Raw genomic sequence first — 17,898 nt, 5'->3', positions numbered from 1 at the left:
GTAATCTTCTCAATGACTAATTTATTAATATTATAATTTTTACTTATTGATAATTAAATAATATCAGTCAAAGTTTTACATTAGTATACGTATACAAGAGACATTTTACTAATTTAAATACGGAGAGAGTAGCATGATTATAGATTACATGGGATTAGCAATTGAAAGGGAAAAACGGTCAATATAATGTAAAACAAAATGCATAAGAATAATCACAATACGCATCCATGAGTAATTGCGTAGATCTTGTTAGGTTTGTTTTTTGTTTTTTATTTTTTTCATAAAAAAATATCAAACTTTAAAATAAATATTAAAAAAACATTGGTGGGGAATCCTAACAAGGTCCCTCCCCCCTCCACCCCTGCACACGCATTAGGAAGAGCCCTAACAATGGTAAGAGTGGGTTTGGGTTTGGGTTTGGTAATCTAATGAATGATTCCCAACACCTTAATCAACATTGAGAAGCCAAGTTGATGATTGAAACCATCACTTGGAGCACTTATTTCTTGAATAGGATTTCAAAATCGCCATATAATTAAACTAAACCCATTCTCAAGACTTTATTGACCTACTAGGAGTTGTTATGGCTCCAAACAACTTACAAGAGTTACAGCTTATGGTGAGCAATATCAAATTGTTATGTTTGGAAAAATATGGCAAAAAGAAATTTTAGCGCAATAGGCATTACACGATAAAATGAATATCTTTTTGGAGAAATTGGCTCGACTTGATTATTTATACACACTCCCTCTATTGCTAAAGAGAAATCTCATTTGCTCAATGCACAGATTTAATTGTTTATTAGAAGGAAATTCATAAATAAATTAAAAAAAAAAAAAAAAAAAAGAAGTAGGGCTTGATTTATTAAAATGAAAATTGTCAGAAGTAGCCATTTAAAGTATTCACATTGCCAATTAAAGTCTTTATTATCAGATATAAATGACATATTACAACCTTAAAGTACTACTAATTTGTTAATTGACACCCATTTTTACTTTTCGGCTAAAATTGTTTGACCAATTTTTTTTTACAACAGTTTAAATAAATATAAAAGTTTTACAAACTACGAGCCTTACTAGCTCTTCTATTACAATGAGAATATATTAAATTAAAGTACTTCCATATTTGATCTAGCTGGTTTGAATAATCTACTATTTGCCTTCTAGCATGCGACGAGGAACACACCATTCTATTTATGTATTCCACTTTCCTTTGAACCTGGAGAATGAATTGGAGGATGACGAAAAAAAATTCTGGCAAACATATTAACGAGCTAAAAAGGACACCAATTGCCTATAAAGCTATAACAGTATAACATTAAGTAAATGGGGCAGGAAAATAAAGCGATTAGGTATTAACAACACAAACTGAATCACCCATTCAAGTGATTCAATACCCTTAACTGTGGGTACCGGACGTTTTACCAAATTGAGCTTTAAACGGAAACTATTGACAAAAATGGTAGCGTGGCAAAACTATTTACCAAACTAAGCTTCCAGGGTAAATCGCTGTCTCGGACAGCGTTTTACCTTCTGTTTTTTTTTTAAATTCAGTAGGGCATAAAACGCTGTCTCGGACAGCGTTTTATCCTTGGGTTTTTTTAAAAAAAAATTCAATGGGTAAAACGCTGTCCGAGACAGCGTTTTATTCCCTGTTTTTTTTTTAAATGAAACGCTGTCCGGGACAGCGTTTCATGGCCATATATGTTCACTTCAGCAGAATGCGCAAGAACTCAACCTCAACGCTTTCCCTCCTCCCTCTCACACTAAACCACGACCGTACTCAAACACCCGCATTGCCGCCGCCGCCCACCCTTGCGCCACCGCTGCTGCCGCCACCTTGCTGCTGCCCTCCTCCCTCTCACACTCACTCACTCAATTTCGTGGTTAGCCCTAAACTGAATTTAGTGTAATTGCATAGTTATTGTGGTTAATTATTGTGAATTGTATGTAATTGCTCTTACTTGTTGTTAATTCATGTCAATTGCCTGTAATTGTTGCTAATTATTAATGAAAATGTGGTACATTGTTGATAATTATTGATGGTGATGTGGTACATTGTTATTGAAATTGTTCATGACATTGGTGAAGTTGATGATGGTGAAAATGTTGAAGTTGTTAATGGTTGAAATTGGTGAGAAGAGATGAAATTGTTGAAATTATTGAAATAGTTTAGGTTGAAATTGTTGAAATAATTCAAATTGTTCATGAAATTGTTGAAATTGGTGAAGTTGTTGAAAGTGAAGTTGTTATAGGTGAGAAGAGTCTTATTTCAGTGTTGATAATTTACCTCGCTCTAGATTTCGATAATCCTAACACTAGAACCGAACATGACTATGAATGATTTGATAACATTTGGAACATTTGATCGTTAACATTTTGGTTAATTGCTAATGCGTTAACTCTGTTGGGATTTGTTAAATTGCATGTGAACAGATACGATGGACGGTGAAGATCGTACGCCTGGACCCGTTGACCCTTCTGTGCTTACACTACAGGGCACACACCGCAGCGTTGCCGTATGGGATCAGACGGTAATATTGCATTTGTTTGTTCATGGACTACAGCTTGTTGAGTTTATATGGTATATGATCTTAATTTCTTTCTAACAGGTTGATCCGGCAAAGCAGCTCGTTTGCAGGCATTACACCACCAGGTTCATGGTGGGGTGGGGAATCGATCCTCGCGTTTTGGCGTACGTCGAGTTTGTCGGTTTAGGTGGTTTTCACCGTATGGCGTATAGGGAGATCGATCGAGCGCTTGTCACTGCGCTTGCGGAGAGGTGGAGACAGGAGACGCACTCCTTCCACCTACCTGTTGGTGAGACGACCGTTACGTTACGGGACGTGGCGATTCTTACGCGCCTTCCAGTACATGGGTCTGCGGTGACAGGACACGCGTTAGTCGATCCCGTCGGTTTGGTTGGTCGGGTACTTGGTGTCCAGCCAGGTCCCGCCGATATTAGGGGATCCGGGTTGAGGACCGGCTGGGTCCGTGAGACTTTCCGTGAGCTACCACCAGGGGCTGATGACGCCCAGGTTCAGAGATACGCCCGGGCGTACTTGTTCTTCCTCATCTCGGGCGTGTTGTTCGGGAATAAGAGCGGGAGCCATCTCCAGCTCATTTACATGCAGCTGTTGGACCACGACTGGGATCATATCCGAGGCTACAGCTGGGGTAGCGCCTGTCTGGCGACGTTGTATCGCCAGCTGTGCAGAGCATCCCACGTAGGTGCTAACGAGATTGGAGGTCCCCTGATTGTCCTCCAGGTACCTCACTTATTTCTGTACCAAAAAAACTATTTCACCACGCACTTACATATTTCATACTGAAGCTAGTTTTGTGTCTCTGTGTGCCAGTTCTGGGCTTGGGAGCATATCCATGTAGGCAGACCAGGCAGACCTGCGATACACCGTCGGGGGGAGCAGGACCAGGACGACCAGTACCAGGCGTACGATGCTCCCCCGCTCCCTACACCGGATGAGGCATATGGTTGCAGGTTCGATACAACTTTCATTGAGTTAGGCTTTATTTAATGCGCGGGGTTGTTAACTGAAACATTGTTCGATATTAGGTGGGTGGTACCCAGGCTGACACATGCTCATGCGGCGAGGGGTCTTCCGTATTACCGAGACGCCCTAGACCGACTCACCGAGGACCAGGTAACAATTTAAAATACAGTTTTAGCTTTTTTGTTTTAACATTGTACTTGTTGCGAACTAACATATTCATAATATTACTGTTGATGTGTATTTACAGGTGACATGGGACCCGTATGTACCTGACTTGGTAGATGCCATGCCTCCACATCTGCTAGACCATCAGGCGGAGTGGCGTGCTAGGGTCCCCCTGATCTGTTTCGAGGTTGTGGAGAGTCACCTGCCCGACCGAGTCATGAGGCAGTTTGGACTACGCCAGACTATCCCATAGGGGTGTGACACTAGTGTACAGCTTCACGGCATTGATCGTCGGGGAAAGGGGGAGACCAGCTGGGCGCTGGAGCATTGGCGTTTCCTTCAGCTATGGGAGCAACGGTTGGAGTTCATCGTTGGAGGTGATCTAATGCAGGGGGCTATGGATCCCGACGATCCGTACATGGTGTGGTACAGGCGTATCACACGACGCTTCATCAACCCCAGCTACGCACCACCATCCACACATTACCATCCAGCATATGACATCATTAGCGGATATGTGAGTTATTATTTTTCTACTCCTTTTCAACAATTTCCATATTTGTATGCCATAGATCTGACTGATCGATGATTACTGCAGGCGGCGGATATGGTGGCGATGGTTGATGCGCTATCAGTCTCCCTTGAGTGCGGACCCACTAGAGCCCAGGTCGAGCAGGTGCGAGATATGGGCGTCGCTACCTTACGGAGATATGGTCACGCTCATCTCGCCCACCGGCGGGACGGTCATGATGGCAACTCACAGTTCGATCTCGGCCAGAGCAGCGGTGGATGTGATCCTACGTCACCCAGACACGCAGAGGATTACAACATCCACAGTACTGCGCCCTCTGGTACCCAGGAGGACCCCTCGTCCAGTCAGCTGACTCCCCCACCGCCCCGAGACCCATTCACCACCGTCACTCATTACAGGCGGCGACGTGTCAGACGGAGGGCCGACACTCAGGAGGCAGGACCTTTACCCCGAATAAATGAGTCGGGCTAGTATTATCTGTTGTATTCCCTGTTATTTTGTGTAATGATGTACATAACACTTATGAAATTAATATAATAAATCTTTTTTGAATGACTCCGTGTGTGCTTTGAAGTTAATTTGGTGGTTGGACTGTTGTTGGGCTGTTTCGAGTTTTCTGCAGTGCTTAAAGTTGACGGAACTCCCAGAATATGGTGGTGGTACGTGGTGGGGAGTGGCGGAGTTGGTGGTCGACGGTGGTGGGGTAGGGTTGTGGAGCTGGCTGTTGTGGTGGCTGTTGGAGGACTGCAGCATGCAAGCTGTTTGCTGAAGCTTGTTTTCTGCCTGGATGCTGGTTGCTGTTTCCAGCAGAAAAGCGCTGTCTGAGACAGCGCTTTATGTTCAAGCATAAAGCGCTGTCGGAGACAGCGCTTTATGTTCAAGCATAAAGCGCTGTCGGAGACAGCGCTTTATGTTCAAGCATAAAGCGCTGTCTGAGACAGCGCTTTATGTTGAACATATAAAATAGTTGTAGTTGAATTTTTTTTAAAAAAAAAACCAGGGGTAAAACGCTGTCCGAGACAGCGTTTTATGCTGGAAGCTTAGTTTGGTAAATAGTTTTGCCACGCAACCATTTTCGTAAATAGTTTCCGTTTAAAGCTCAATTTGGTAAAACGTCCGTGGGTACCATTGATCCATTCTTAAAGAAAAAGACCATTGACATTATAAACCTCCAAAATTGTCTTTCGGAGACTGGAGACTGATACATGATTAGTGGAGAAATTTGGGTAAGGTGGCATAACTCCTTAAAAAAGAGGCGACAACGCGTTCACCAAGCTGTGAAGCAAGATACAGAACTAAAAAGGAATCCAGCAGTTGGAGTATTAGTATTGATTATTGAGTATTCTCTCTCACCCTTTTTATGTTTCCAGTATTTTCTAGCATGCTGAAGAGAGAAAAAACACAAAGTGCTGAAAAAATGGTGAGAGAAGTTGACGTCCATAGTTCCAATCTCTTTCCACCCATCATTTTGTTGCTCTTGCTGCTTGCTTCTGCCTCTGCTACAGGTCTACCCTTTTCCCTATTTTTAATTATTATTAGTGTAATTCTTCCTATATAATTACTTGTTGATTTTACAGAAACATTTTCAGATCAACTCCACCCTTGCCTCTCTATAGCTCGCACTCTTCTTCAAGCTCAGCAAGGTATATTGGTAATTTATTAGAATGATATTCTGGATATCATATACTTGTATAAATCGATAATGGAGTACGAAAACCCTTTGATGCAGGTTGCCCAGTCAATTTTGAAATCTTGAACTACACAATCATAACCAGCAGATGTAAAGGCCCCAAATATCCACCCAACATCTGCTGTGAAGCTTTCAAGGATTTCGCATGCCCTTATGCTGATCAACTCAACGACCAAACCAATAACTGCGCCACTACCTTGTTCAGCTACATCAACCTCTACGGCCACTACCCTCCTGGCCTTTTTGCCAATGAGTGCCGTGATACCAAGCGAGGTCTCGAGTGCACTCAATCTCAGTCATCCCCTCATCATGATGCTCCCGCTCCCTCTGCTGCCGCTATCCCAACCATATTTCACCACTGGATCTATTTGCTCTCTCTTTTATTTTCGTACCGCTTATTCATTTCTTGATTTTTTCAACTTTTGCTTCAAATTTCTCGACTTTACTTTTGTGTTGAGTTATTGAAAAACATGCAGTGTTTGGCTATTTGCAATTGTCTGTAATCATGTACACATGTAAACCACTGGTTCATTTATGTTCTGTAAATTTCTTTATCTTACTCTTGCTATACATATCCAATTCATCCAGATAAACATACAAAAGCCAATCTTCTTACATAATACAACCACTTATATTATATACACTTATACACATTAGTATGGAGCAAGCACTTCGGTATGTTCAAATTCAGACCACTTAACAAGTTGAGATCAATGAACCCTGTAACTTTCGGTATGTTCAGCCTGGTTGCTGTGAACGATTACAGACTGTCATACTCAAGAAAAAAATAAGACATTGTAACTTCCCAACAATTTATCATGCCATCATCATGAACCTAAACGATTCCTTCGATACTTATGCTTCAATTGCTTTTTAGTCATGCACCATGCTCCTGGGAAGGTGCTCAACTACCAAAAAAAAAAGGGGGTCCATCTGTTATAAGAATATATGAGATCTGGAGCGCTCAGGTTTAATTTTAATACTAGTACTACAGGTCAGTCTTAACAGGAGAGGGAAAAAGAAAAAAAAAAAAAGAAAACATTCAATAAGAATAAAATTCTGGAATGTGTCAAAATACAATGGTAACTTACATTGCTTATCAGCCTGGCACCATGCCAGGCAGAATCAACGCCATGAGGAGGAGGAATTACACTAATTCCAGTTGTTAAGTACAGAGGAAGAAGCTCATGCAATTCTTTCTCTAGCCTTTCTGAAATAAACAAGTTATAGTTAGACAAACCAAGTATATATATGCATTTACAGAGACGCACAATTGACAGTAAAGAAAACTCAAACCAGCTAATCCAGGTAAGCATGCAGTTCCACCACATAACACCACTGTCTTGAACCAATTGTCATCACCCATCAGTTCTGCAGCATGGCAATGTTCCATACAGAGTGCAACTGCCTGGTGCAGTCCCATTGCACGTCTGCAACATAGCTCAAAGCAGTATTATAAAGCAGGAAAAAATGGCAGATGAGAAGGACAATCAAATAAAATGAAATTTAGGACCATCTTGAGCAGGAAGGGCAAGTAAAAATGCACAATGAACATATATAATCAATAGAATATATATAAGCTTAAGCTCATAGTTAAAGCCTATGCTTGATTTATATACTCTCGAAATGACAGCCCATTGGGCTAGAAGTGTGAATGTAGCATGGGTCTCACCATACCCGGCGTTATATATTTCACTAGAAAGAAGGGGTGGATAAGATTTGAACCTATGACCTTTTTGTCACACTAGCTCTTGATGCCATGTTAGAGGACCAAATCAACTAAAAGCTTAAGCCGATAGTTGAACCCATGATTGGTTCAACTTGCCTAGTGTCAAACTATCATCAAAGCATATTTAAAGCACATTTCTAAATAGATAGAAGGCTAAATGTATTTCAATTTATCCCATGGTTTCAAACCTTGGTTGAATGGGATAATGGGAGTACGACATGATAATGTGCCTTGGATGATCCACTTCTCAAGGTGAGGCACTCATGAGTCATGGGCACCTTGGATTTTCTATGTGATTGTGAATTTTAACAGCCAGGCACAGTACAGTTCTCAAAATTGTATTGCCTCGTAGGAATATCCAGTTATCCACATATAAAGGTCAATTTTTATGTGAATGAATTTAATGTGTAAATGAATTTATGTTTCGAATTGTTGAAACATAAGTATGGATTAGATAAATGAGAGTTGTAGGTTGGTGACATCTTAATTTTGGTCTTCCAAAAAAAAAAAAAAAAAAAAAAAAAACCTTGTAATTATTTAGTGTGCATATATCTCATAATAAGTGCCTGATTCAGAATGAGTTTTGTCAATAATTTATCGAAGTGATAATGTACTGGACTAGATGCATCTGCAGCTGAAAAGGGCCATGTAAATTGATTTGCTTTGATGATGGCAAATTGCTGCCCTTGTGTGGATACTATTCTAACAAGAACTTGGTGAGTCAATCTGCCTACACATCATGCTTCAAATGCTATATTGGGACGCACTTCATGTATGCTTATTGTATAACAAACAATAGAGCAAGACTACAAATGTGCAATGTCTTGCAACCCTTTTGTTGACAAATCAATCAAAAAAGGATAGCTCCCGCATCCATCTGCAATTAATATTACACTATCACTTTTTGAAGCAATGATGGTGAAGAAACACTTACACTCCAGCAAGACGTGGTTGGAATAAGATCTCTCCTGTTTGAAAGCGCTCTTTAGAAAGTGCAAAAACACCCTCTCTTGGTACTTTATAAGACCGTAGTGTATCTTTAGAAAGTTCAGCTTCATAATCAAGAGCCACATAACAAAGATTCTGTAAGAGACAACTATCATGAGATCACCAAAGATCTCTTGCAGTATAGACGACTCTAAAAGAATAATAATGCTTCAGTAAGACAGTAACCAGTGAGGGGATAACAAAATCATATTCCAGGATAAGAAACAGACATTCATATAGTAATATGTGACACATACATGGAGGAGCATAAGATCCATGGAGAAGTTTGAGCAAAGAGTCTCCTCACCACCTCACCACCCTCCCCCCCTCCCCAACTTTTATGGAGAGCAAACTATTAACTAATCAACATGCTACAAGCGAGACAAACGTAAAAAAAATCCAGAGCAAAAAGAGCTACAGATTTTTATCAGTGGAGCTCCATAAAACACGACCATTTTTCTACCATCACTATTCAGCGTGAACACACATCTAATTAAAAGATTCCTGAATTTACCCGAAATTACTTTTATCCTTCAGTGAAGCATTTAGACATACTTCGTCATTTAGACCTTTAATTCCCATGTTGTCATGGCCTATGGAGAGATTCTTTGCTCCTAAAGAGACTTGCAATTTCTAGAAATAAGTGGGATGGGAAGAACAAATTATGAAACTTCATACTATAAACATTACCTCCTTAAGTTCACGAACAGTGTACAAAGACTCGAAATAGATGTTCTGCTGCTGCATCTGCTCTCTAAGAAATCCCGTAAGCTTTAATGCCCCCATGCCAACAACTTCAACTCCCACTTTGCGCATTATTTTTCCATGAAGAACTGTAAAAGAAAAAGATCATGGAACATTGCATTAGCAGAGATGATCAAGCAATCAAGTTTTATAGAGTAGCTTAATAAATTAGGACTTTTTGTCAGAAACTACCTAATAAAATCCAAATTTTGTGAGAAACTACCTATCAAAAAAAGTTGTAAGAAACTACCTAATAAAAGGTAAAATATTGTAAGAAACTACCCATTTAACGGTAAAATATTGTAAATAACTACCTCTATCAGATTTCCACCATTGACCCACCTCAAAACACCCCCGAAACCACCACTTTCATCCCCAAAACCAACACAACTTGCTTGAAATTACTTCCATCATGCCGAAACCAACCTCCAACCCCGAAACCACCACCTCTAGCTAACCCCAAAAACCAAAATCCCGAATCACGAAACTACCTTCACCAACTTGGAATATCCTTCGACCATCCCGAAAATAACCCTACCACCTTGAAAACCAACCCCCGTGGTAGTTTTGAGGGTGTTTTGAGGTGGGTCAACGCCATAAAATTAGGCCAACGGTAGGAATTCGGTCAAAGGTAGTATCTTACAACATTTTACCTTTTATTAGGTAGTTTCTTGCAACATTTTTTTTATTAGGTAGTTTCTTATAAAATTTAGGTTTTATTAGGTAGTTTCTCACAAAAAACCCAATAAATTAATAAATCGACAAAAACTGGATTCAAGAGAGAAATAATTGAATGAAAGATCAGGATATAGCATAAAAATCTTGTAGCAATAAGATAATATGATCCCTGGTAGATTTCAATCAGGATTATGAAATTGTTTACATGACATTATTATGACACTTTGGAGGACCGAGTCCATTATTGTACCACCATTACAAACTACATATTCAACATAAAAGGAAAAACTAAATTTGGATGGCGAGCAATAAGAAAATATGTTGAATGCTGACTTGTCAAAATTCAGTAGCAATATACTTTCGCATTCTAGTAATATTGCTACAAGGATGAAATTACGCATTTTAAAACATAGTTTATATGTTAAATATCTATATAATTATATAAGAGTAAAAATAAGAACCCACATGACTATTTTTCTTAACGAATGTGCATAAATTTTCGTTTCAGGTCGAATTCATATTTGCACATTTAGAAAATAATATATGCACATTAATGCTCTCATACTTTTCATTTAAGAAACTTCTCATTGGATCCCAACCCTAAATACATATAGCTAAAAGTACACCTAAGATAAGCTCCCAAGGCTGAACACAGAAGGTATAAAAAGATAATGTCTGGACTCTAAGTTCCTCATGACACAAACACATTGCCCCTAAAAACTTGTTCACCATTCACTACTTATCCTGTGTGAAATCTGAACACCTTTGGAACAGTAGCCAAATGGCCCAAACCTAGCACCACTAATCATGCAACCCAAGAATCTCCTCCGACCAAACATACCCCTACAATGCAATAGAAATGGCTTCATATCACTTATGTCCCATAGGCCATTAAGAGATCCCAGGCAACAGCACTTTCAAAATTTGTCTCGCAATCTCAATAGTCCTAAAATATCCTCGAGAGCAAAAGTTATAGCCCTATAAAAGGGACTCCTCCATTTCACCTGGGGCAGTTGTAGAACTGCTATCCTCTATTGTCTTTCCAAATTGGAATTGAACATGAATTGCCACCCGGTGAATTGCTTCTTTTTCATTGGATAGAGATGAATAATGCATGCAGACCGAGTTTGGGGAGTCAAAATATGTGTAAAAAACCAAGTTACATGGACTTGCATAAAAAATGAAAAGAAAAAAAAAAAAGTTTTAAGAGCTCATGTATAGGTATTTTTACGGATATCTGGGCTACCAAGACATAAGAACTCAAATTTTAGAACACCAGGATTATGTCATATGTATAGAGTTTGGATGCTTGTGATTTTATATTCCTTAGGTGCATGTCACTGGTCATTAGTGCAAGACAATAATGAGAGTAGGCTGGGCGATCACAATTGTCAATTTTTTACAGCAAGCTGATCACATGACACATGGTGCTCAAGGTCAAGCCAAGGGGACATACAAGTCAGCCAGATATTAAACCATAATCATGACTTTAGGAGTTTAAGGTTCTTAAGTGCAGGTCATGTTACGTTTGGTGCTTGGCTAGAAGAGCTCAAAAGATGTACATCACTATGTGTTCCTTTTCTTAAACCTATGCACTAGAAGACTGCACAACTCGATGACAAAAGCAGTATTAAGATATCTTAATTCTTCAAAAAAAAAAAAAAAAAAATTCAAAGAGTTCTAAGGAGGGTGTACATTTGTAATAGCCTATGTCCAGTGAGAATAGCTAGGGAGTTACACTAAATTTTGAAAGCCAGTCCAATCCCATAATACTCAAACAAAAAGGTACAGTATAAACAGCACATATAGACCAGATTACAGTGAGGAAAAGCACAGGCATGATGCAACATTAGAAGACAGCATATTATACTTGGCGCAACTGATGTTTGATGGAAACCAATGTTAACCACAATTCCTGAAGTTCTCCTTGCAGCATATAATGCTAGAGTAGCCTGCATAAATAAGAAAATATAATCATTTTGTACACTCATAAGTCATAATAAAGAGTACTTTCTAAGATGAAATGACAAGTGCCTAGATAATTCCATAAACAGGTATAGGAATAAAAAGAAGACAAACATATAGCAGTGAATACAATGCATAATAACCCCCTCCCCCCCCCCTCCCCCCCCCCCCCCCCCCCCCCCCCCCCCCCCCCCCCCCCCCCTCCCAGCATGCATTAATGCATAATACCCTACATGCATACACATCCATATACACAAAGAAGAAGCCATATGAGAGGATTTATAATTCCTAGTGTAAGGAACCCATTGATTTCCTGTTCTTCGTATTTCATTTTCTATTTTCCGTTCGCCCCTGTCAAGAGGTATAATGTTATATCTAAGGAAGAATAGATCCTTGTAAGCTGATTCTGGAATTTGGTACGAAGGAAACAAGGTATATGTGGATAAGACCATATTACCATGAAGTCTTTGCAACCATGAAAATTTCCTCTCAAATGTGTATTGTGTTAGTGTTAGTGATCCCATTCATCAGCAAACATATTTGCATGATCTGCTAAGAATTCTGCCTATAAAGTAGCAATAAGGAATAATGAAATTTAAAAAAAAAAAAAGAAAAAAAAGAGCTTACCTGATTTATTGCACAAACAGAAGGCACATTCATATCAAAAAGTGCTGAATATATTGCTCCTTTAAGTTGCCTTCTTGATGCTTTAGCAGATTCTGTGTCTGCATATGGCAGGAAAATACAGTCAGAAAGGTTAATAGGAATTAATGAATTTAGTTTTTTTTTTAATTTTTATATTTGCCATAATCATTATTCTTATAGACTAAAAAGACTCTTTGTATAAACCCTTTTACCTTTATGTACCAATTAAGTATTTTAGTCGTGTAATTCTACAAAAGCTATCTCATTCAAAGCTCTGGAGAATATCATTACAGCTTTAAAGGAACCGATGTAATGTCTAACATTGTTTGTTATTTGTGCTACCACAAGCAGATTCATTTATCTAAAGGAGGAAAACACATTCTGAAACTTAGCAGACAAGAACTGAGTGAACAAGAAATGAAATGAATTACCATCATAATGACAGATAGGGATAGAAACAACAATTGGTTGAGCGGTAGATTTTACTTGCATCCTGTTATGTAACAAAGAAAAAAAAAATGAAAAAAAGGCCATCCTATTATGTAAGCATTTGAGCTGGGCCTAGCATAAAATAGTAGTTGTCATAAAACTGCAAATTATGAAAAGAATAAAGACAGGGGAAATTGTGCAGTGGGAGATTCTGAGATAGTGTATGTGCAAAAACAGGTGGTGAAAGAAGAGAAGAACCTGCTGTAAATGGTGGCATAAAAATGACGAAGCCGAGAGTACATTGGGGCTTCGATGTTACCAAATTCCTGCAAAGAAATGGAAATTAGTTAAGCAATAAAAAAGAGAGAGAGAGAGAAGGGGGAGGATGGATGATGACCAAGAAGGTGGCAGATCTCCCAGATGGACGCGGATGCTTGCTCCAACCGAACTTGCAGTAGCCAGAGCCACCTGAAATCGGAGATTGTTCATAAATTGATTTTGTGAGCAGAAAGGAAGAGGGTGACTGTAGTTAACTATACCATCAACAATAACAGCACCGGGCACTTTAGCCCGCTGCCCATAAAGATGCATCAGAGAGACTGAGACTGACAACTGGCGTGGCAATTGAATTTCAGAGAAGAAAATGGAGTCCAAATCCCATAAATTATTAGGGTTTGTTTGGAAGATATTTATCCAAAGACGATTGTCAGAAATCACAATTCGTCTCCAGCTTCTGCAAACCACACAAAGCTTGCCGGCGTCTTCTGGCCCTAATTTTCTCAGGATTATTCCGAGCACGTCTTCCGGTAAAACATCCAAGCTGCCTATGCCTGTTGTTACTCTTGTTGCTGGATTTCGATTGCTGCTACTGCTATTACCAGGCACTATTGATTCCCACACCTTTCTCAGCAACATCTCTGATCACAATTCTATTCACCATTACTCAACACTACTATACTCATATTTGTGGAGGGATGATGATGATGATGATGTGGATGCAGCTCTATCAGAATTTTTATTTATTACAAGTATTTACCAACAACTCCATCAACCTCCTCTCTCTTTCTTGGGGTTTCTAACTTCAATTTCCATTTTTTTTTTCTTTTTTTTTTTTGGTGCACACGAGGGGCTAGCCCCCAAATTTCCATTTTTTATTTATCTCTATACTATTCCATCATTATTCCAAACCATGTTAAGCAATCTTCAATGGTAATTTCCCAATTCTTAATCCTTATCCTAATCTCTACCCAAACATAGATTAACCTCTCACCCTTATCCAATGCTTTTATTCTTTAATTTAATGATAAGGATAAAATTAGAGAGACGCTTAAAAACTAAAACTTATACAGCTTAAGAGTATTTGACAAATAAAATATTGGCCAAAAATGAGATGCTTTGACCAATTTAGTGAGTTGGTTCCATTAACTTTGTATTTCTGCATTTGGGTATTATGGAATTTTTTACTTTATTACTACACCTTCTGTCCTATAAGAGCATTCTCAACAATGAGGAAAAAATGTTTTTCCTCATTTTCTCTACCCACTTTCTCTCTCTAAAATCCTCCTTTTCCTCATGAGAAAATTTGAAGAGGAAATTTTATCCCATCAATGATCAAAAAAAAAAAAAATCCTCACCACTTTTTCTCTCTTACTTTTATCAATACCCCACTAACATTTTCTCTCTCCTACAAATCATCATATTTTATTAATTTATGTTTTTATTACAATTTATACTTTTATAAAATAACAATTATGAAACAAATAAATCTAATTATAATTAATTATTTTTTTTATTAATTATTTGACAGTAATTATTAGTTTAATTAAGAATTTACACACTCAATCAACCAATTGATTAAAAACTCATTTATTTTTAGAAGTTTGATAACTAACATTACAAAGAAAAATATATTACGACTACATTAAATTTTAATGACTACATACATTAAATTAAAAAGGTACGACTTCGATTAATTATTTCACAAACTAAAATAATTAACGACATTTTAATTGTTTACACATCGCTAAAACCATATTTTTGCCAAATGTGTTCAACTAAATCCGTTTTTTTAGAGAAAAATGAGTTTTCCTATCACGTAGGAAAATTCTTCTTTGAACATACGTGTCGAAATCAAGGTTAGGCGGTCGGCCAACTTTGTATTCAAACGACTCGTTGTTGTTCACTATAGCACTTGTACTTGGTCTTGTTAATTGTGGTTGATCTTCTTTGTAGTACCTTCTCAAAACTTCAGCCCGAATGTAGTTGTGGCGTTCGTCCTTGACAATCATGTTGTGCTTAATGATAAAAGCTTTCATTATGTCACACAAAATGTCTTCGTCAAACGCAAGTGAGGGTTGTCGTAGTATTGCAGTAAAACCCCAAAAGCTCGTTCAACGTCCTTCCGTGCCGCGGCTTGTTTTTCAGCAAATAATTTGTCCTTCTGAATTTGAGGATGTGTTATTCCTTGAATGAAAGTAGCCCATTTTGGGTAAATATCGTTTGCCAAGTAATATCTCATGGCGTACTCATGTCCGTTCACTGAAAAATGTATTGGAGGTGCTCGGCCATGCAGAAAATCATCAAATACCGAGGACCGATATAGGACATTAAGATCATTACAAGATCCGAGGATTCCAAAAAATGCATGCCAAATCCATAAATCTTGATCTGCTAAGGCTTCTAGAATTAGGGTCGCATTCTTACTCCGGCCTGCATATTGCGCTTTCCATGCCGTAGGACAATTCTTCCATTCCCAATGCATGCAGTCAATGCTACCTATCATGCTGGGAAAACCACGCATTTCATTTTGATGCAAGATTCGCCTTAAATCGTCATCTGTGGGACTTCTTAGATACTGAGCTTCAAAATGTGTAATAACCCTTGACAAAAACGTTGCAATGCATTCCGAGAGGTTGTTTGTCCAATGCGTACATACTCATCCACCGCATCCGAGGCTAACCCGTATGCCAACATTCTTATCGCGGCGGTGCATTTTTGCAGTGGTGATAACCCAAGCCTTCCAGCTGCATTCCTACGGCGCTGGAAGAATTGATCACCGTCAACCACTTTGTTCATGATGCGACAAAATAAAGGCCTTTGCATTCGAAATTTACGCCGACATTGAATGTTGTTATACACTGAATTATTAGCAAAGTAATCATTAAACAATCTTTCATGACCCTGTTCCCTATCTCTCCTATTTGTATCCCCTCTAGGAAGTTCCGAGTCACATTCATTTTCATTTACGGGTTGGGCTTGTTGTTGGGAAAGCAACATAGTTGGTAAGTGATTTGTGAAAAGTTCGTCAACTAGTTCATCAAATTGTGCATATTGATCTGAATCAGATGAGCTAGAGGTTGAGCTAATGGAAGACATTGTATTTGTTTGAAATCTTGAATTTTTTTGGTGCAGGTTGTGGATAGATCGTGTATTAAGTATAAATAGCAATGAATCTGAAATATGAATGACAATTCAATGCATTATAACAAATTAAAGTACTGAAATGGAGCATGCATGACTACTGAATGACCTTTCAATGCATTAACATTATACTATGAATGACTAGTCAATGAAAAAAAAAGGCAATACTGACATGGTACATGCATGACTACTATTGTGATTATGACTAGTGAATGCATTATAAGACAAAGTACTTGATATGGTTACAGGTGTAATAACCCAAATCTTTGAGTATATTTAATCAACGATTTTTCTAGAATAAACTTTTAAATTTATAATTATTTTCAAATTTAAATATTATAGTATTGTCAAATTTAAATATTATAGTAAAAAAAATAATAATTATTATTATTATTTTCGGATTTATTTAAAAAAAATATAAAAAATTAAAAAAATGGCATAAATGGTTTTTCGGATAAAGGCTAGTAACAAAATCAGTTTTAATTTCAAATTTTAATCCTATCCCACAAACCTTCTCGACTGATACCTACCATCAAGATTGATTCATAAATATATCCACTGTTGTTTTCAATCCCTTAAAAAAAAATACCAAATCCTTCTACATCTTCATTCTTGGTAAGCTATGATCACTCCTTCAACTTTTACCTTGAACTGCTTCATATATATATATATATATATATATATATATATATATATATATATATATATATATACTCTTTTTAATTATTTTCTTCTTAAATGGAAGCCTTAAAGAAAAGGAAATAAAAGTATCTGATAATCGAAACATCGAGTTCGGATCTCAGTACTTCATAAACTCATCACCTCTGTTTTTCTAGTTTTGGTTTCTTAATTAATCACGTTATTCGTTTTTTTTTAATAAAAAAAGGGGGAAAGCATGAACACTGCAACTCGTCACTTTTCCATCTTATTTTGGATTCTTAGTAAATCATTAGTTGTTTTATTTTTATTTTATTTTAAAAAAAAAACAAAAAAAAAATTTACCTTTGAGTTATGTTTACCGAAGTTAAATGGTCATCATTCTATTATTCAATTGGATGTTAATTTTGGGGTGATTTGATTATGGGCGGTACTATATTGATCTTATGCCCAATTTTTTTTTTTTCTATTAGTGGTATAATTATCTGACGTAGGCCATTTATTTGTTTAATTGTAGACGGAGGCTACTAGGTGAACGTTTTGGAGGTTACTTACCTTGAGATTCACGCGCAACTCAAGGTAATTTTCAATGTCCATCATCTTTAGAATCCCGTTAGGAAATTGTTTTGAGATATTGTGTGCCAACTATGTGCTTGTGTAATTATATGTGATGAGTGGTTACTGTGTGATATTATGGAATCAAATTATATACTAGTTTTCTATAATTGTGTACTACTATAAATATT

The 17,898-nt window shown here is 37.8% G+C and overlaps 5 protein-coding genes across 8 annotated transcripts; 3 read left to right on the top strand and 2 right to left on the bottom strand.

Moving 5' to 3' along the window:
- The first annotated feature begins 1,640 nt into the window (after window positions 1-1,640).
- On the top strand, window positions 1,641-3,929 carry LOC110711032 (serine/threonine-protein phosphatase 7 long form homolog). Its single transcript, XM_021889404.1, has 6 exons — window positions 1,641-1,885; window positions 2,436-2,533; window positions 2,612-3,268; window positions 3,359-3,498; window positions 3,574-3,661; window positions 3,759-3,929. Exons 2-6 carry the CDS (start codon window positions 2,441-2,443, stop codon window positions 3,927-3,929), a joined length of 1,149 nt encoding a protein of 382 aa, XP_021745096.1. The 5' UTR covers window positions 1,641-1,885; window positions 2,436-2,440.
- LOC110711011 lies at window positions 3,925-5,056 on the top strand. The gene is made up of 2 exons (XM_021889375.1): window positions 3,925-4,193; window positions 4,275-5,056. Exons 1-2 carry the CDS (start codon window positions 4,062-4,064, stop codon window positions 4,677-4,679), a joined length of 537 nt encoding a protein of 178 aa, XP_021745067.1. The 5' UTR covers window positions 3,925-4,061; the 3' UTR covers window positions 4,680-5,056.
- A 393-nt stretch (window positions 5,057-5,449) lies between these two features.
- On the top strand, window positions 5,450-6,325 carry LOC110710973 (GPI-anchored protein LLG1-like). Of its 2 annotated transcripts, none has more exons than XM_021889320.1 (3): window positions 5,450-5,713; window positions 5,798-5,851; window positions 5,938-6,325. In XM_021889320.1, the coding sequence occupies exons 1-3, from the start codon at window positions 5,569-5,571 to the stop codon at window positions 6,306-6,308; spliced, it is 570 nt and encodes a 189-aa protein (XP_021745012.1). In that variant the 5' UTR covers window positions 5,450-5,568; the 3' UTR covers window positions 6,309-6,325. The 2 variants fall into 2 exon arrangements, with proteins under 2 accessions (XP_021745012.1, XP_021745010.1); XM_021889318.1 differs by having other exon boundaries at window positions 5,786-5,851.
- A 103-nt stretch (window positions 6,326-6,428) lies between these two features.
- LOC110710972 (actin-related protein 8-like) lies at window positions 6,429-14,400 on the bottom strand. Of its 3 annotated transcripts, none has more exons than XM_021889316.1 (11): window positions 13,615-14,400; window positions 13,473-13,543; window positions 13,334-13,401; window positions 13,078-13,139; window positions 12,629-12,726; window positions 11,856-11,988; window positions 9,305-9,447; window positions 8,562-8,710; window positions 7,195-7,328; window positions 6,990-7,108; window positions 6,429-6,831 (listed from the first exon to the last, which is right to left on the bottom strand). In XM_021889316.1, the coding sequence occupies exons 1-11, from the start codon at window positions 13,988-13,990 to the stop codon at window positions 6,772-6,774; spliced, it is 1,413 nt and encodes a 470-aa protein (XP_021745008.1). In that variant the 5' UTR covers window positions 13,991-14,400; the 3' UTR covers window positions 6,429-6,771. The 3 variants fall into 3 exon arrangements, with proteins under 3 accessions (XP_021745008.1, XP_021745007.1, XP_021745009.1); XM_021889315.1 differs by having other exon boundaries at window positions 6,429-6,806; window positions 13,615-14,394; XM_021889317.1 differs by having other exon boundaries at window positions 6,429-6,806; window positions 11,907-11,988; window positions 13,615-14,391.
- Window positions 14,401-15,389: 989 nt separating this feature from the next.
- On the bottom strand, window positions 15,390-16,450 carry LOC110711007. Its single transcript, XM_021889371.1, has 2 exons — window positions 16,007-16,450; window positions 15,390-15,929 (listed from the first exon to the last, which is right to left on the bottom strand). The coding sequence occupies exons 1-2, from the start codon at window positions 16,448-16,450 to the stop codon at window positions 15,390-15,392; spliced, it is 984 nt and encodes a 327-aa protein (XP_021745063.1).
- Window positions 16,451-17,898: the final 1,448 nt, after the last annotated feature.

Source organism: Chenopodium quinoa, unplaced genomic scaffold (genome assembly GCF_001683475.1).
Source record: "Chenopodium quinoa cultivar QQ74 unplaced genomic scaffold, ASM168347v1, whole genome shotgun sequence".
NCBI classification, from domain to species: Eukaryota; Viridiplantae; Streptophyta; class Magnoliopsida; order Caryophyllales; family Amaranthaceae; genus Chenopodium; species Chenopodium quinoa.
Note: the sequence above shows the minus strand (reverse complement) of the source record. Positions and strands in the feature narration are given on the sequence as shown.

What these genes read in the sequence shown, in the direction of transcription:
- LOC110711032 (XM_021889404.1), top strand. Translation starts at nt 2,441, where the DNA reads ATGGACGGTGAAGATCGTACGCCTGGACCCGTTGACCCTTCTGTGCTT. An exon ending in GTCCCCTGATTGTCCTCCAG is followed by an intron (nt 3,269 to 3,358) that starts GTACCTCACTTA and finishes TCTGTGTGCCAG; the next exon opens with TTCTGGGCTTGGGAGCATAT. An exon ending in GATGAGGCATATGGTTGCAG is followed by an intron (nt 3,499 to 3,573) that starts GTTCGATACAAC and finishes GTTCGATATTAG; the next exon opens with GTGGGTGGTACCCAGGCTGA.
- LOC110710973 (XM_021889318.1), top strand. Translation starts at nt 5,569, where the DNA reads ATGTTTCCAGTATTTTCTAGCATGCTGAAGAGAGAAAAAACACAAAGT. An exon ending in TGCTTCTGCCTCTGCTACAG is followed by an intron (nt 5,714 to 5,785) that starts GTCTACCCTTTT and finishes TTGATTTTACAG; the next exon opens with AAACATTTTCAGATCAACTC. An exon ending in TCTTCTTCAAGCTCAGCAAG is followed by an intron (nt 5,852 to 5,937) that starts GTATATTGGTAA and finishes CCTTTGATGCAG; the next exon opens with GTTGCCCAGTCAATTTTGAA.
- LOC110710972 (XM_021889315.1), bottom strand. Translation starts at nt 13,990, where the DNA reads ATGTTGCTGAGAAAGGTGTGGGAATCAATAGTGCCTGGTAATAGCAGT. An exon ending in TGCCTGTGCTTTTCCTCACT is followed by an intron (nt 9,448 to 11,855) that starts GTAATCTGGTCT and finishes TTTCTTTTACAG; the next exon opens with TTCTTCATGGAAAAATAATG. An exon ending in GTGCCAGGCTGATAAGCAAT is followed by an intron (nt 6,807 to 6,989) that starts GTAAGTTACCAT and finishes TTTTTTTGGTAG; the next exon opens with TTGAGCACCTTCCCAGGAGC.
- LOC110711011 (XM_021889375.1), top strand. Translation starts at nt 4,062, where the DNA reads ATGCAGGGGGCTATGGATCCCGACGATCCGTACATGGTGTGGTACAGG. An exon ending in ATGACATCATTAGCGGATAT is followed by an intron (nt 4,194 to 4,274) that starts GTGAGTTATTAT and finishes TGATTACTGCAG; the next exon opens with GCGGCGGATATGGTGGCGAT.
- LOC110711007 (XM_021889371.1), bottom strand. Translation starts at nt 16,450, where the DNA reads ATGTCTTCCATTAGCTCAACCTCTAGCTCATCTGATTCAGATCAATAT. An exon ending in CGGATGCGGTGGATGAGTAT is followed by an intron (nt 15,930 to 16,006) that starts GTACGCATTGGA and finishes TTTGAAGCTCAG; the next exon opens with TATCTAAGAAGTCCCACAGA.